This window comes from Branchiostoma floridae, chromosome 13 (genome assembly GCF_000003815.2).
Source record: "Branchiostoma floridae strain S238N-H82 chromosome 13, Bfl_VNyyK, whole genome shotgun sequence".
In the NCBI taxonomy this organism is placed as follows: domain Eukaryota; kingdom Metazoa; phylum Chordata; class Leptocardii; order Amphioxiformes; family Branchiostomatidae; genus Branchiostoma; species Branchiostoma floridae.
The window spans coordinates 6,783,423-6,801,848 of record NC_049991.1 but is presented as its reverse complement, the minus strand read 5'-3'; the positions used below and the strand labels follow the sequence as shown (position 1 = coordinate 6,801,848).

The window sequence follows — 18,426 nt, the reverse complement described above, 5'->3', positions numbered from 1 at the left end:
GTAAACTACCCTTATACTTACACAATCTGCAGTCTAAAGAACAATCGCTAGGTGCATGGTGCTAGAATGCCCTCAAGAGTGTATCATGTGTACATAATTGAAATACCTATCTGCATTTTACATGTACCTGTGAACAGTTATAGCTTTCATAGAGGGTCGAGAACAGTAGCTTATACTCGCAGGCAATGAAGGGAACAACTTGACAGCACTAGCAAACTCCAAACGTAAGTCAAAATGCATTTTACATCAATTGAGATCATCATATATATGTGAGATCTCGTGGAGTAATCGACACCGCTTTGGGCTCAGGCCAAAGAGTTCCTGAGTTCGAAACCTGCCATGTCACCGACCTTGTGCCCTTGGGAAAGCCACTTTACACGACTTTCCTCACCTCACTCAGGTGAAAAATTAGTCGTCCCTCGGATAGGGCGTTAAATAGAGGTCTCGTGTTCGGGAGAGCAATACACCGGGCACGTAAAACCGCCGCACTTGTCGAAAAGAGTAGGGGACCTTCCCGGTGTGATTGGATCAAACCATTCCGGCTAAATGGGGTAGGGAATTTCCCGAGCAGCCTCGTAACCCCTGCTTCGCCTATTAAATCATTTAGTCAAGCTTGCTGAAGCTCGATGTTTCCGATTAAGGGTGAAGAGATGGTGCGACAGCGAGCGTAGTTCAGTGCCTAGAAGTGGCCATTGGCCTTGCATTGAGCAAACTCGTTGAAATATTTATTTAAAATAATACACAGAGCATTACAAAACTGCGAATTAGCGCGCATTGTTAAAAAAAAGGTCTTCTCTGTAACACACCATTCACTCAAACACTGTGTCCTACATGTCATGAAAATATCGAATATGAATTCCACTGGCCTGTCCTACCTGAAGTAATTAAGAACCATTGTTTCACAACATTAGAACAAAAATACAGATCTCCCCTATTTTTCATATACTGCTTTCATGTGCAACTCATATCCGCCTACGTTGGTCAATTTATTTATACTTTATTTCAAATGCGAGACCTGAACACTCATACACGACTGTGTATCAGTTAACGATAATATTTTGCTGTTCTGCATGTTGAGATAGCCATACCTCAAGCACTTAAAATAACCCTACAAACTTATCCAAAATAGTAGGAGTCTTACTAACGCTGTGTAGACTGCCTTTACAGACCCTTGTCATTTAGCCCCGTCGGTTGTATGCTCCTTTTAATTCAGGCCCTGTCGGCGAAGAGAGAGTATTCGGTCCATCAAATGACAATGACGGCCATTTATCTATTCCACCACTGTCCTGTAGTTTAAATTTGATCATTTTATCGAAGTCTGTATCATGATGACAAATTGGCACATCTTTGGTTTCTTATAGATTTCAATCATCATCATTATCTACCTATGGTGATGATACAAGTGCTGGCTTTAAAGTGAGCTGCCGGTTTAAACATACACCTGTATCTTTCCTGCTTTTCCGTACAATTACTACGGAGAGATGTTTATGTACAATAGTTCCATTATCTATTCAGAGTCGACTCAACAAAAAAGTTGCACTGTAGCTTTTTGTGATCAGAATACGATGTAGTATCAACCGAGAAAACACCTCCCCATTAACTGTACTTTAGATTTAGATTTATTGAAATTGCAGACAATGGGATACATGGCAAACCCGGACAGCTTAGCTGATATTGTGTGCCTATACAAACATACATACATTACAGATCTCATAGAATACGCATGATTAACCCAAATGGTTATACTTTAAGAAGATTTTGAAACAACCAAAAACTTAGTGTTTATGTTAATAGTCATATCAGTTGATTTGGGTGTAGCCTTTCTTGGAGGGACGTGAGGTCGACATCCATTCAACCTGTGGAGTAAAAAGAAACGTCATCAGTGACGTCCTGTATTCAGTAGGTTTATATAAGACAATCTGCAAGCTAAAAAGTGATTTAACTTTGATAGTGGCAACAAAGGTACTGGATACTTCATACAGTAAGGTTCTTAAGGCACAACCAAGGAGTACTTCCAACGTTTCTATCAGACAGCATCATCAGGGTAGAATGACTGGAAATTTTTGCTGCTACTTACAGATGATGTAGGTGGCGCTGCAGCAGCAAGAATGCCGTCCCAAACGTGGCTCAGCTTGTATCCGCCCTCGTCTCTGTTCATGATTGGTGCTGATTTTTCTCAGTCACGTTTGGGCCGGCATTCTTGCAGCGCCACCTACATTGGCTATAAGTAGCAACAGTAGTTTCCAGTCATTCTACCCTGATGATGGTGTGTGATAAACATCGAAACGTTAAAAGTAAGTACTCCCTGGTTATGCCTAAAGAACTTTATTATATGAAGAATTGCCGACCTGATGAAGTTACGGATGGTACAGGATATTGCTTTTACCTGAAAGAATGCCATTGTTCCAGCTACACAGAAGACTGCCACTATAAGCAGCTGCCACTGTAGTATCAGGTACGTGCTGTAGAAGAACCCTGCCGCCGCGGTCAGGGACTGCAGGACAGAAAAAGTGGTTCTGGAGCTACAAGTATTCAAATCTAATCATAAGGTACTAATATATCAAATGTTGTTTAGGCGAATAGAAGATCTTAGTAGTTATGCTTTATGCAGGAGGGGTGATCAATAAGTTCAGGGCCTCACCCAGAAAAATTAAACATAATTCGAATTTCGAGGCACAACTTCATGTACTTCAAATACATGTATTTTGAAGCCTTTTATTAAAATCCTCCAAATATTTCAAATCATTACAGTTATTTCTTTCCATGCAACATCTTTATGAAAATCTGTAGGTAAGTTGCGAGAAAAACAAGGGTGAACTGTGATCAGACAGGTGTGGGTCGAGTTCTTTGAAGACATTGTCAAACTTTGATGATGATTCCCTTTCTAGCAGAAAGAAGCGTGTGTCTGACTTCTATTAGAGCAAGTTGACCCACACACCACAGCTATCAGTTCAACTGTCCATGTTTTCCCTTCTCTCTTACCTGCCGATACTGGGTGTGGCCTGTAAAGTATGATCACAATGATTTGAATTTTAGCACAAATTCAAAAAAGGTTTTGTACTTGACATCTATACTTGTCCGTGTGAGTTGTGCTTACGATTTCTGAATGAGGCAGATAACTTATTGATCACCCCTTGTACTGTCTTCTGGCGCTTGTCGTCTTAGAATGAAGATACAGGAATGGATAGTAGACTTGCGTTATAAGATTTATAGATTCAAAGGAAATAGATAGCGCAGCTTAATCTTAAGCCTTTTTCTTTCAATTTCATTTGCCAAGGACAGATAAGAGCAATGTTGCAGTGCGCTTAAGGTAGTAACTTATTTCAACTGTGTCACTTACAAAGAACAAACAGAAGTGATGGTTCTATCACTTTCCTGCTTTGAGACGGGAATTTATCAACATTTTTTGTGCTGGTAAAAGGAAATCTCATCTCATCTCATAAAATCTCATCAACCTATTGGTATCAGTAAAAAGCTGAAGCTAATAAAAAAACTTGAGCATGATTCGTCGATGAACATTTAAATTTGCCTTCATTTGTAACTATGAGGTATAAAAGACCAGTTTCTTCCATATCACTTCAGTGTTACTGACGAAAGATAGTGGATACTATCTGAAACGTCTGACCGTTTCCGAAATCATATCCATTGAGTAACTGCTTTTTGGCATATCTTGAGCATGATTGTTGCCGTATATAATATATAAATATCGTTATGGATTACTGTTACCAAACAGAAAATTAAAACACTGCATTAAGATTTACTCATATCTTCATTTTTACCTGGGTGAAGAAGAATAGCGAGAATGCCGGCGCGCTGTCTTCTGAGAACAGGGATCCGAGGAGGGAGTACACCTGGGTGTTGTAACAGCTGTCCCCGAGACCCCACAGGAAACCACACAGAACAGCCACGTACTTACTGCAGAAAAAAAGTCGTGCAGAAAGTTGTAGGACAAAACTGACAATGTTATTGTCTCGACGTATACCGGACAACCTTTCCTGGTTCCAGGGAGAATAATTTTCCAGGAATTGTCTGGTCACATTAGGGTAAAACGATTAAACTTTGAATTTCAATTGAATATGCGATGCCACTTTAAGTACCATACATAGGCATGAGGCATAATGCTTTTAACGTACACGCTTTAGAAAATTAATATACATTCATATATTCTAATGTTCAATTTGAATAATGAAATAAACAATGACTATGTAAATAAGGAGCTTCACTTATGTTAAGATCGTAATTTAACAACGCTATACATGAGAGAATACAACACGTTAGTATAAACATACACAGAAAAATGTAATACGGAATTTCGTATTCGAGCACCCTCCTGTCACAATTGAGTACTTAACTAATAGAATATATGTTCTTATATGTTGTACGTACTTTGAGTGAATGAGTACAGGATAGTAGCTGGCATCAGTGACTATCTCAGAGATGGGTGAAGACTGCGGCAGGTTGATGTAGATGAGATAAAACGCTGTCATGTGGACGATGAAACCCAACAGGATGATCGGGTCCCGTCCGTGCCGATTGGCCAACTTTCCACTCAGACCAAACGCTGCTCCACCTGTTAACGTACATTCAGCAAACCCTAATCAGTTCACGGTGGTGAAGATAAGAAGCCACCAAATTCCGCCCAAATTTCTCTACATTCACTTACAAAAATAAAACAATTCTCATTGTAACATCACAAAACCCACACATGATAAAAAGGTGGGATATTTCGCCTTCCAATGTCTCCGAAAAAAAAGTCGAACCCAATAACCCAGGATCTAAAGTTAGCTTTTGTTAGTTTTAGACTAGAGTAGACATTTGTGTTATTATTTCTACACTGTCTGAATCTCCTATGTTACCTGCAATTAGCACACGGCAAGAATTTGCAATTAAATTTATTGAAGTAAAAGATAGGAAAAGGATACCAATAAAATCTGTATGCAAGATGATGAATAAAAGGTTTGGCAGATTTTTTTATGCGGCATAAGTGTACGGTTACACCTTGAGGTTCAAACAATGTCGCCATATTGTTTCCTAATGACGTCAGTTTAGGGACTTACCACTTCAGATTAGGGGTTCGGAACGGGCCTCATAGAGTTGGAAAAATCTTTGTCCATCTTTTATCATATTTTGAATTAGATCTTGTTCAGTGAAAAGTTTTATTTCTTGTGAGTTTTTCGTGTGGAAACCTTACAGTAGTTAGGTACTTACCTATGATTTCTCCAGCACCAAGAAAGGCACCAGCAATGCCTATAAGAGACTTGGCTTCTTCGCCAAACGCCTTGGTGTTACCGATGCAGGTACTGTAAACGCCGCTGTAGAAATTCAATTCCAGACCTGGAAAAATAGCAATGTAAATTATTTTCGTCTATGAAGGTAGGACATCCATGTAAATGATATTAAGGTCCGGAAGTAAATATCTGATTTTTATCTAGTTGAGGTTAAATGAAATATCCTTATTCCATCGTCGTTCTTAGGTAATCTCAACGTCACTAGATGAGTCCCAAAAGACATAGTTATAAAATAATATGTGACTAAGCATGCATTTGTTCACATGTCATGTAGACTTACCAGTGTATGCAAAACACAGCCCCAGCATAAGCATCTCTTTTGTCTTGAAAAGTTGAATAGATCGTTCTGTAGACACACATCTGATTGTTATTGATAACAATACCATATTTGTTTGATATTAGATGCGCGCTCATCAATTTTTATCCGGATTTAAAAAAAATTATTTTGACTTTATTGTAATCGTGTAAACAAGGTGTAATTCTCTAAGCATCTTATCAATACAATCAAATAAACACGGTCAATACCATACAAACCAAAGACATTTCATTCAGTCTATAAGTGTAGTCACAAAGAACGGTTAAAAAAACATCTCTCGCGTCCTAACATGATCGACAATCGGTTGTTTTGTGTTGTTGAGTAAAACTATTGGGTAATCAGGTATTGCAACACTTGAACCTTTGACCTTTCCCGTCTTTGCAGTTTGGGGCTTTTAGGCTTATTGGAAACATCGTAGCTGTATAGCTGAATGGATTTCAGAAGAGCTCAGACTTTGTGAAGTTTGATGACGAAATTACGAAAGGATATTTGTAACTTACGCACACACGTACAGTGTCAACACACAACATGTTTGAAAACTACACGTAGTTTTCTCAAGAATCTCCTTTCAATGCAAAATGCAGTGAGAGGAATTGAATTGCACTTCAACTTACTGAATGCTTGCAGTGGCCCTTCATTTGACTTGTTTTCCCTAAAAGAGCAAAATTTTATTATGATGAATAGGAATACATTGCAGTTATAGGATGCCATACTCATGTAATGGGATTCATGTAACAGAGACTGTAAAAAGGCACCTACCTGAGTTTCAGTCAGTAAAATAACTAACATTACAATTTAGCAGGGTTGTTTGACCTCTAATGTAACGGATCGCCAAACTTAACACGTGGTTTTTTAAACAAAATGAAAATAGAAATGGAAATACCCTTATCAAAAATAGTCCCAAAGTCCCAAAAAACATTATAAAAAGATGTTCATAACCACTTTCATCACGAGTAACAGATATACTTTAAATTGAAAGTAGAACCGCTGCGGCTACGTTGATTTACTACGAGAGTATACTGACATCCTACACGGGTGCTTCTTCTGAGACTACGCCATCTTTGACCAAAACAAAAAAATTGCTTTATAAAGTCGCTGCCCATACCTGTTGCCATCTGGGGAGTCTGCGCGATCTTCTGGGCTCTTGTTTCTCAGTGCAAACAACATGAGTGTCCCCACACAGCACACAACCAGTAGTACCACGTACACCTGTATACGGGTTTTGGCTGAAGGAAGAGGTGTAAAAGAACAATGTGTAAGAGCACCGCCTAGCAGGTCATGATCAAACTGCAAACATGTTCCTTATAAGTAAAAATAATGTAATTGTACCAAACAGACTTCTTCTGTATGCCCTTGTAATGTGGCACTGTGAAAATAAGTTACTAACTTGAATGCCGTGCCGTGTTCTTTATCTTACAGATTAACATATAAATGTACAACTTACGATCAATGATCTCCTTTCCTGTGAACTCCTGCCAGACGAAAATGTTCCCGAACATCAAACTGGAGGTCGAAGAAAAAGACCAAATTTAACCATTGTGTACGTGTATTAAACAATACCCATCAATTATATGCATTATCATATAGCCAAAAACGTTGTGAAATAAGAAGGCATCGCCGATCACTATACCTCTGTATTGACCAGTTGTTTTGCAAGATATTCAATGGTTGAGTCTTGATGGTTTGTTCCCATGTTATACTGTAAGTGGGTCTGTAACGTCCAACTCGGTCTATGAATTGACAAATGCTACATTGTGTTTGATTAACGATTTATATGTTATACAGAACTTGATTTTCTCATGGGCCAGTTCGATATATGATTATTGCTATATGATAATTATGTGAGTGATCCGCTTTCCGCAAGTCTCTACTGTGTCGCAAGGCACGGTCAGTTCCTATAATCTCCTAATAAACCACCTCTTTCGCTTCACGTACTCGGTGGTTTATTCAGTAGTTATAGGGACCGACCTTTGTAGGCCTTATAACACCCTGCACGCTACGTGTTGGATCGTTAACTCTATATGTCTGATCTACATAGAGTTGACATGGAGCCCATTTGTGGTTATGATCGAATACATATTGTAATAACTCTTTTCTACGTTTACAAACAAATGCTGACCTATAGCATAACGTGTTTAAGAAAGCGCTTGTTACTCGTCTTTAGCAAAAAGAATTCAAAACAATATGGAGCAGCAAGACATCGCTGATGTACAAACATCAGTCAGGAAAATAAACGCCACCTGCTCGCCTGCAATGCCCAGAATATGCCGCTGTTTCTTCCGATGGTTTCTGGTGTCGAGTTCAGCGTTAAATACGATCCTTCTCCAGTCCAAAGAACTGTTACAAAGATGTAAATTCCATCAACGTTAACATTGTCTGTTTCTGCTATGATTGACAAGGTAACAAACAGCATATTGCATATAGGTTATATTTAACATGGAAAGTATTAGAAAAACACTTGAAATGAGATTTTGCAAAAATCCTTGATTAGATTACATCAAAGAGTCAAAGTTCGAATATATAGTATGGTATATACTTGAAAAGCATGTCATAAATCATAGGTAACAATTATGAAATTACGTATATCATTATAGAGATAAAAATCCAGGATAGCATTGTATTCTCCAGGTAAAGATTGGAATCGGAATCTCCTAATACCCCTGTCACATTACGCGAAAATCGATCAGACCAGTATGCGGCAATCGCCTGAGCCTCGCTTATATAATAACTTTATTGGATAACAATTGTACAAGGTACGAAGTATGGATTATATCTGACGGGGACGATTTTCATGTGAAAAATTAGCAACCATCTGTTGATCTGAAATATGGCCGACCTTCCATCGATACGCCCGAAGATCGTGGATAATTTGACAGGGGTAGAAGCAAATTCGCGAATCTTCTATATACGAGTTAGTACAGAATGGGCTTCGATTAGGGTTAGACTTACTGTACAATACCATTAACCCTAACCCAAGCTGTATTCTTTGTGTTCCAGTCACTCATTGTTCTAGCAAATACCCGATTCCAATCTGTACCAGGAGAGACTCAATTTTTTTCAGCCTTACTTGCAGCGCCCAGTCCGAGTAAGACAGATCCCAGGTACAGAGCCCAAACCATTGGATAGATGAACACGGCTATAAAGAGGCTGCATAAAGGAGAATAGGTAACCTTAATCAGCCGAAAGTAACAGCATTCTGAGTCTCTAACACTCGTACCTCTAATTTTTGTGATTAATGATTATTATATTATATTATATCATATCATATCATATCATATCATATCATATTATATTATGTTATTTAATACATACATACATTACATATTAAATGTGAATGTGCTAATCTTCCTTACCAGTACAGGAATGCTCCTAGGACCATGGAGTTCCGGGGACCGCATACACTCACCACTGGTGGGGCACCCCAGTTAGCCGCAGCGAACACAGTGTAGATGATAGCCAGACTGCATTGCAATTGGTATGATAGATAACATGTAGGTAGAATAGATAGTATGTTTTAACTTAATCAGCTTGTCAAGTAGAAGCAGGCCTGTTACGCTGAATGGCAATTATACCGGTACACAGAAAAAAACACGAAGAGTATGACGCCAAAAGATTGTTATATCTGGTATACAGATACAGAGAAAAGATAGCGAGATTTGCAGATTTCCATTTTATCTGGTACAACATACTTAATAAGTTACATGTATATAGATTCCGTCGTTTTTTGCCAATTACCAATTGTAAATTTAGAAAAACACCTATTGGGCCCCAATGCCATGGCCATCCCATCCTTGATTTAAACAGTCTACCTAACTCTGCCCGTATCTACCTGTTACTGAGGGCCCTCTAATGAAACTAACAGTAAAATTTTTAATTCAAGCCAAACGTGCATTGTAGATACTGAACGACTGACTGAATTAACTACTAAACCTTTTAATTTACAATTTAACCTGAATATCGTGATTTATTTGTTTGCTATGATAGTGCTCATATCAGTGTCTTGTATTTGTTGATGAAAGGATATATTTAATAAAATGATACAAACAATCAGAATTTACCTGATATAGCCACTGCCTCCATCGAACTTCCCTTCTTTCTGAACACTTTGTATGACGGTTTCCTGCAAAGAAAGTGGTGTTTGTACTTTTCTAATCTAAAAAAAAGGAAATATCAACAAAAAACAAATGTGATGCTCTTTTTATAATTAAAGTTAAGATAGGCTGACTAGCTTATATCTTTATTTATAATATTAACAAAATAGGTGTAAAGAAACAGTTTTTCTTCCAACAAAAATCCAAGGAAATTGTAATTTCTCACACTCTAATATCTAATAGGCTACTAGTCTACATCCCTGATAGCGTCTTCAAACTGTGGAAGATGTCAAGTATTCAATAGGAGCATTGTTTGATTCAGTGATTCTAGTGCAATATTTTTTATCAAGAATAATGACGTCGACAAAATTTTGTTATATAAGAGGGGCAGCAAATAAATTGCCCCTTTTTCGTAAGACGTAGGAATCCTATTTTAAGTTAATGCAATACGTAGGGAAAGCCATATTATTTACGGCTGTTAAGCCTTGGCGTAACAGCCGTGCTATGCATAGCACTGTTCCATTTAGTTCTTCTGTTCTATTTAGAAGAACCTCCTACGTTTTTAGCGGAATACGTAGGGGGTTCTTCTAAATTTTAGTGTAAAGCGTTGTCGGTACAACCCTAGCCTGGATACCATACCCCAACCTCAAAAGTATCTTTCGTGTTGGGGTCTGGCAGGATGGCTGTAGACATGTTCTCGAAGGCCCTTAATGATCAGAGGGAGGAGAACCTAGGATTGATGGCAAAACTATCACCACAGGTAGCCAGTTACAATATACCACAGTTGGTCAGCAGGCTATCACAGTAGCGAATCAGGGACTAGATATGGCTCAATGGTGTGTTGAGTCATTTTTCAAAATAACAACAGAACTTTGTTCAAAACTGCAAGCTTTGTACCTCTGTTTGTTATGTTTGATAAACTGAGATCTCAATGAGGTAAATATAACAGCCTCTAACCCAGCAAGGACATGGGGTGTCTTATCTACAGTAACTGCTACATTTCATCTGTTAGTGGTTACTGTTATGGATTCAAAAATACAGTTGGGGGTCTTTAGCCAATCATGGTAGGGGTGATTCTGCTTCTGTTCTATTGGTGAGGTTTTTGCCCACTATAAGGGGCAAAATTGAGAAGCCGGCCTATGCCATCCGGCCAGACCCCTGCGCAATAGATACTTGAGATCGGGCTGGGGTTTGGTAACCAGGCTAGTGCAACCCCTATCCCCATGCAGACCCTCATCTAAGGCTCAATACTATAATCATGTTTTATGTTCATAATATGGGGGTTAGAAATTTAGAAATCAGTATCGAAAAATGTTACGAAGCTAAGTATTACAGTAATACTTACCCTTTTCTCAAGTCTATATGCATATTCTTCTTGCTTTGGGGCCCAAGTTCAAAGTTTAGTGCACTGCTATAATGCACGAGTCTTTCCTGTACAAGTTCTACCCTACGTACTGTACTTTTGTCAGTTTGATTTTCAATGAAATTGTAAAAGATTATCATATATTTTGACTTACCTCAATCATACCCGCCGTATTGAAAGCGGTGAAAATGAACATAAATGATACACCTAAAATAACAACATTGATCAAACCCCTGTCCGCCATGTTGAAAGTACAGCGTTTCTTTCTGACTGACCTATGACACGCCGGCCCTACGGGTCCAAAGTCCAGGTTTGCCATTTTGTCACGAGGTGCAGCCTAGCTTTGAGGCCGCAGAGTACAGTATTTGTACGCACGGCTCTCGTCGGGTGCCCCTTCTGTGACTTCGCCGCTGGTAGCGCGTCTCTCCTCGCACGCTGACAGATCCTTCTTGGCGACAGTGTTTCCAAGTTTGAAACTTTGCGGGCGGCGGCACTGCCGACGTTTGTTAGATCGCTTACCAGACATTCTTCCCATACTTGAAGTAAAGCAAAAGGCGAACGAATGGAAGAAAGAATGAATGAATGAATAGTGCTGTCCAATCAATGCGTCGTCTGTATGTCGGGAATGCCTCTCCGCCCGAGACCCCAGCTCCAGCCTCTCTTCTGCTGATCCAGACGCTACCGTCTGAGACCGTGTCGGCACTAAGACATGGACTATGGCCATACATAACTGAACTTGGTTGACGTCTTGACGTTTTCAGGACATATTAAAATGCCCAGGACAGTTGCAGCTTCCGTGTGAAGATTACTAAGAAAGGTTACACATAGAAAAGATTAATATAACGTTATTATTATACGCATACTAGTTATATATACATATACTACTTCCGTTCTCCGTTTCCCCAGTTCACCGCGACATATATTTCGTCTTACAATACACAGCCCTTGAAACGTTATACACGAAACAATTATACATGGCTATTTGAAAGGATAGGTGACGGGAAACTCCATTCATTCATCCATGATATGACAAAGTTTTTCTGAACTCCTAGATCTAGTTCATTCACACCCAACGCAAGTACACTAGATGCATACACCCGCCCCGTTGTCAAGTCTATCATGTAAACATAAAAGGATGTCAATAAAGCAAAAACAACGTTCATTTTCCATTGAAAACACTATAATACACAGACTTTAAGTACACACTACATAGCATGCACCCTGCATGGTAGCACCAAGGACAGGACCGCAGTGAAAAGTACAAAATACAAAGTTGGCAATATCTGTGCGGAGGTTCATTTGATTTCCGCGATATTTGGTACACACATTCCTGAATTGTTGTTGATATAGACAAATTAAAAGAAAAGACAGGTCAAGTTGGTTTAAGGCCGCAGATTACAGTATTTCTACGCGACCCCGGAGTCAATGACGTATGGGTAAAACATAGTGCGTTCGAAAGCTTCAACCGTTCGTTGATACATGTAAGCGAGGAATGAACTTAACTGTGTGGTAGTACAATATGTCGGCTTTCAGATGGCACGAATGAGATTTTTCAGTTTGGCCTGTCGTTGTATAAATACGCGTGACCTTTACAGCTGGCTGTCTAAGTGAGTCGGCTGCAGTTCCGGGTGACCCGGCATTACCCCATTTTAAAGAGGGCGTCAAAATGTTTTTTGGTTTTCGGTTATTTTGTACGCTGTACCCTCGACTTCAGCATACTCGTTTGTCGTGCTTCCCAAATGCACCCTACTATAATTCTATCCGCGTCAATGTCAGTCACCTTGCGGTCCTTAACTATAGGAAGCCCCATAGGCCGAAAACTGTACTCTGCTACCTTGAATTGTTTGCGCAGCGCCATCCTCAATACGTCACGCCAGGTTTATGCTAAGGGCACAACCTGTCGTACGTGCAATTTGTATGTACGTTTTTGGGGAGTCCACGTCCGCCACGTATTTCTAAAAACGTCTAGGCTGTACATTGCAAATCCGCAGCCCGATTGCACACAAAGTTTTGCCTGCACGTAAAGTTCTACGGCGTGTCTGTGTGCTCCAAAATCTGTCGGATTCCCTATGAGTTCGTACAGAGGCGGTACTTACCACTTACGTACGGATCCTCAAAAATTGCCCACGTTTTGGCACTTAGACAGCATATACGGTTGTGCCCTTAGCTTTAGGCCTAGGTCATAATTCCCGACCGAGGGCCCGGGTGGTGGCTTGTGGAAACGAAAATATTATAATAAAGGAAACAAAACACACAGAACGTAAAAGACATAATAGCATTCAGGCAAACCGGGTTTCTGTCCATACCGCGCCTAAATCCAGTACGTAGAATGCTACATTTAATACCTTTTGCCAGGAACTCTTGGGTTAAATATTGCAATTTTGCAGTCTATGCAACATTTCCTTACGTCCTTTTCAATCAAGAATGGAGAAATGTCGAAGTGTCTTCTTTTAGCTGCAGTTATATGACTTCTGTGTAACAGCTGTCTTTGGAATGACAATGTAGTCATCTAAATTATGTAATGATCATTATGAATTCGTTCATTATTCGAGTCAACTTACTGATCTAATCTGAGATAGGCCTCAGTATAACAGTGAATGATAGCTTCAAGCTAACAGTGAATGATGGATTTTAATAGCGGAAAACACGTCCCGACTCAACATTCAAGAAAAACGAGTTTTTGCTTTTTGGACGGGGACATCTCTGAATAATGGTTATCTTCTCTTAGCAAAGTCTCGAATTCAGTCAGTCTAACATTATTTTTGTATTACTAACAGATTTTAACGCTGAACATTCAATTTCCTAATATGTCTTAAGTCCAACCACTGTAGGTGCAACTCTATACTGAGAAGTGGACAGCAAAAGAAAAAAATCATCTTGAGAAACGTAAGATATCTTACTTTGTGCCGTTCCCATTCTGGACATACATCCACGGGTCAAAGGGTCAGTCATAAAGTGTTTTGTTGTGTGGCCCAGAGAGACAACACGCACCTGCACCTGCTGCAAGAAGAAAGTCAAAGATGATGAAGGGTCGCGGTTTTGTTGTCTTCTTGGCTCTTAACTGCTTTATCATAACATGTGAGTTGACCTTTTGTCTTTCAAATATTGTAGAACTTTTTAACAGTTAACTTCTCCCTCCGTAGATACACATGTGTTACAAATTTTAATGCTATGCCCTGACCTTCGGGCTTAAGAGAATTGGTCGCAGTTTTTAAAGGTTCCAAAAAATTAGAATTTTTTACGGAAACACCAAGAAATTCACAAATAAAAATTCGAACAAATTTCAAGTGACTCCAATGCTATGAGTTTACATAGTTTCAAAGAAAGGACACGAAGCTCTTTGTGTGTGTGTGTGTGTGTGTAGGGGGGGGGGGGGGGGTATCTAGTGCATTTAGTAGAATTGTCCTATGTCTGTCTATCCAGCTTATGGCTTTTTCAGTCATTCTTTAAACATTTTACTTTTTTCTACGCACATACACATAAAACAAAAAAAAATGCGTCGTCAGAACGCTGAGTGCGATTTTCAGTTAACATATGTCTTTATAGCTTTGGATTAGTATTCGAAGGACGGAAACACTGTGCGAAAGGGTGTGATTTCCGGACAAAGTCGGAGTTGACATATTTTTGGACATGCTAAATATTCGGACTGTGTCCGGGCACGATGTTCAATATTTCCCATATCTGGAAATATCATGAGTCAGGAATTGTCTTGTTATGTATCCGGACAAATAAGACTTTCCTGTTTTTCATGAAACGCGCCATTGACGTTTCTTGCCTCCGAATACGTGATATGTTCTACATTCTTTACATATCCAAGGTCCATATATTTCGATAAGGAATACCCGGACAAATTAGGAGTTTGCACGAAGCATGATGTGCATTATTTCTGGGCCATTGTCAGATGATATTTGATACTTTCAATTCATTATGTCTCAGAATATCATGAATCATGAAATGTTTCAGCACATGCCCGGACGGATAGAATTTCCCGTTCTTCCGAATACGTGTCAGGGACGTTTCATGTTTTCGAATTCATACTATTTTCTTTTCTTTCCATTTACGAGACATATCCGCGACAGATATTCCATGGATTAGTTTTAGGACAGATTCGGAGTTAGCATATTCTGGCCGTTACCGATAAAGGTATTATATACGTGAATTGTGAATCGGTAATTGTTTTATTGCGCATCTGAACAAATAAGACTGCAATTTTTTGCCGAAATTTTCGCTCCTTCCGAATTCATATTACGTTCCATTTACGACAGATGTCCAAAACAGAAACATTCCAGAGGTGAGTTTTCGGACAACTTTATGGTTAACAAATTACTTTTCTTGCCATACATGAATCCGAGATTGTTATGTTGGGTGTCCTAAAAAAGGTTTCCTGTCTTGTGAAATACACGTCATTAACGTTTTTGCTTCTGTAGATGTGTTTTTATTCTACAACGAGTATGCCCGATGTCAATGTATGTTTACTCTTTAATTTTCTGGTAATTGAAGCTTAAGCTTCCATATACATGTGCAAATATATTGACATCGACATTTACAATCAAATGACACAGAAAACAATATTTGCGATGGTAACAATTATGAGTCAAGTATTATTGTTTCTTTGCATATCCGGACAATATCAAGAACAACATTCACTCAAAACACTCCACCCCAGCGGTGCAGTTTGGGATAGGTCCATATCCGGACAATATCATGAACAAAGTTCAGTCAAAACACTCCACACCAGCGGTGCAGTTTGGGATAGGTCCATATCCGGACAATATCATGAACAAAGTTCAGTCAAAACACTCCACCCCAGCGGTGCAGTTTGGGATAGGTCCATATCCGGACAATATCATGAACAAAGTTCAGTCAAAACACTCCACCCCAGCGGTGCAGTTTGGGATAGGTCCATATCCGGACAATATCATGAACAAAGTTCAGTCAAAACACTCCACCCCAGCGGTGCAGTTTGGGATAGGTCCATATCCGGACAATATCTTGACCAAAGTTCAGTCAAAACACTCCACCCCAGCGGTGCAGTTTGGGATAGGTCCATATCCGGACAATATCTTGAACAAAGTTCAGTCAAAACACTCCACACCAGCGGTGCAATTTGGGATAGGTCCATATCCGGACAATATCTTGACCAAAGTTCAGTCAAAACACTCCACCCCAGCGGTGCAGTTTGGGATAGGTCCATATCCGGACAATATCATGACAAAAAGTCACTCATGATATTGAATACCAGCATTGCTGTGTGGGAATGGTCCATATCCGGACAATATCACGAGGCAACTTCACTCGTAAAGCGGTTATGCAAGCTGTGCAAAGTGCCGAGCAGACCAGTACGTTGGCATGTCAACGGTGCGCCTACTGGGGCAGTCGTTGCAGATAACAGCCTACACCGCGCCACAGCGTTTGCTGCTGTGTACAACTTTGAAACTGGTAAGTACATGATGCATTTATTCACAAAAATAATGCACAATGCCATGTGTTTCTGTGAAACAGGCATGATGGATGGCACTAACTTGCTTGGAACCATCTGGAGGAGTCCTTAGGTAACAAGGCTATATTAGGACGTCACATGACTTGACTAGACCAATAGTAGACCAGCTGGTGACAGCAGTTAGGTTTGAAACTAGATCAGTTGCCGTCCGCCGCTAGCCGCTACCGGACCAAGAAGTGAGTAGTGTAGCTCTCTAGTACATAGATTGTATATACATAGCAGTTACCGTTCTTAGTTCCGTATATGTCTGTCAGCAATGTCTGTTATCCCTTCCTAGTGTTTTGTGTATTTAATAATTAGTAGTGTGATCTTTTTGTAAAGATTGTTGTATGATAGATCACTTCTCTTTCAGTTGGAACCCCCGTGTGTCATCCCCGGCTTGTTTACAAATTGCCCGTTCCATAGTTAGTTAAATTCTCATATTATTTTGTGCTGTAAGTGCCGTAACGGTTGCTTCTAAACTTTCCTGTCTTGTTGTTTTGGCTGGCTAAATCTTTAATAGAACCAAGGAGGAGAATCTCCTTGCTAGGACCAATGTGATATTTGTGTGCTTATTCAAATTCCATTCGTTGTTTGGGGGTCCTTATCTGTGCCATCTGTGTGGCCGGCACCCTTTGATGATAGCCGACTCCAGATTCCTGCCTTTGTCCCCGTCTTGTCCTGCTGTGATTTTTATGGCCGTGTTGTTTGAATAATTTCACATGTACCGTTCATTGGTTCGGGGCAGTTACTGGCCGTTTTTTTTCATTCCAGCCGCTGAGCCTCTGTTTCCCAATCGCCTGTCCTGCCATACCCACGACCGAGGCCTACCTCCTGGTAACACTTACGACAGTCTGTGCCAGGTGCCGTTGTATCCCGCAAGAACTGTTTCTACTCTGAAGACGGACAGTGCCTGGACTATGCAATGGAGCGGACTGTCCTCGAGACGTGCCGTCGATATTGCGGGGTCTTGCCAGAGCATCTTCCGTCGCCAATGATCGTCCACTACCACAAAGACGCAGAAGAGGGCGCCCCGGACGATGATTCCACAGTCAACGATACGGACTTATACAGTTATAGAGGACTTGAAAATGGACTGTAGTACTGATATCGTAATGACATTTTTATCCTACGAATATTGATAGTATGTATATAACGTTAGACTTGTGTCGGATACTGTACATTTGATATTGTGCATTTAAACTGATCAGTTTTGTTATGATGTTATTGACTTGGGCTTGATATTATTGGATCTGACAGTGAACTGTTTAACTTTGGCTTCGTTCGAGCTTCACTTTTTGTGAAGACCAATGGTGTTGTAGTGAGCTAAAACGTCCTTGGTAAGACTAAGAGACAAATGCATATTGATTTGCCCTTTGACGTTAACATGATCTGTTCCTCCACATAATGTATTTGTTGTGATACTTGTGTCATCTGATTTATACAGGAAAGTCTTTGAAAAGCTTTCACAAAATGTAGCCTTACCGAGTTAGCATTTCCGGGGTTAAAACGGACAGGAAACGTTAAATATTAGGTATTTAGCATGATCGTAAAGTTACTGGATATTCTGAAATAATGTGCTGTATTGTTCCTATGATGTTTCAGTATATCTTAAGTTTATGCAACCTTTCCGGGGCATAATAGCCCCGAACGCGCTCAGAAAATATTAAATATTCGGAACGTGTTTAGTCTCCAAAGAGTCCTAGAACGTTCCATTGCTTGGAATCCGGATATGCGACATGATTATATGGTCCCATTCTTGACTCCTGAAATTATCCGGATTTATACGAAATATCCGGAACGTGATTTGTATCCAAAGAGTCTGAAAACGTTCCATTACTGGAAATCCGGATATGAGACGTAATTATTTGGTCCCGTTCCGGACTCCT

The 18,426-nt window shown here is 39.9% G+C and overlaps 1 protein-coding gene across 1 annotated transcript; it reads right to left on the bottom strand.

The window, feature by feature from the left end:
* Positions 1-1,471: 1,471 nt before the first annotated feature.
* Positions 1,472-11,377, bottom strand: LOC118429399 (UNC93-like protein MFSD11). Its single transcript, XM_035839882.1, has 14 exons — positions 11,354-11,377; positions 9,663-9,724; positions 8,958-9,065; positions 8,672-8,751; positions 7,845-7,941; positions 7,049-7,107; positions 6,710-6,830; positions 6,219-6,256; positions 5,569-5,634; positions 5,209-5,334; positions 4,387-4,570; positions 3,780-3,915; positions 2,387-2,494; positions 1,472-1,856 (listed from the first exon to the last, which is right to left on the bottom strand). Exons 1-14 carry the CDS (start codon positions 11,375-11,377, stop codon positions 1,800-1,802), a joined length of 1,266 nt encoding a protein of 421 aa, XP_035695775.1. The 3' UTR covers positions 1,472-1,799.
* Between the last annotated feature and the right edge of the window lie 7,049 nt (positions 11,378-18,426).

Bases quoted from the DNA above. Each gene is read 5' to 3' on its own strand.
- LOC118429399 (XM_035839882.1), bottom strand. From the start codon at position 11,377: ATGGCAAACCTGGACTTTGGACCC. The intron at 7,942-8,671 runs GTAAGGCTGAAA...TCTTTGTAACAG, and splicing joins ACTCGGACTGGGCGCTGCAA to TTCTTTGGACTGGAGAAGGA. The intron at 3,916-4,386 runs GTACGTACAACA...TTTTTTCTGCAG, and splicing joins CCTGTACTCATTCACTCAAA to TAAGTACGTGGCTGTTCTGT.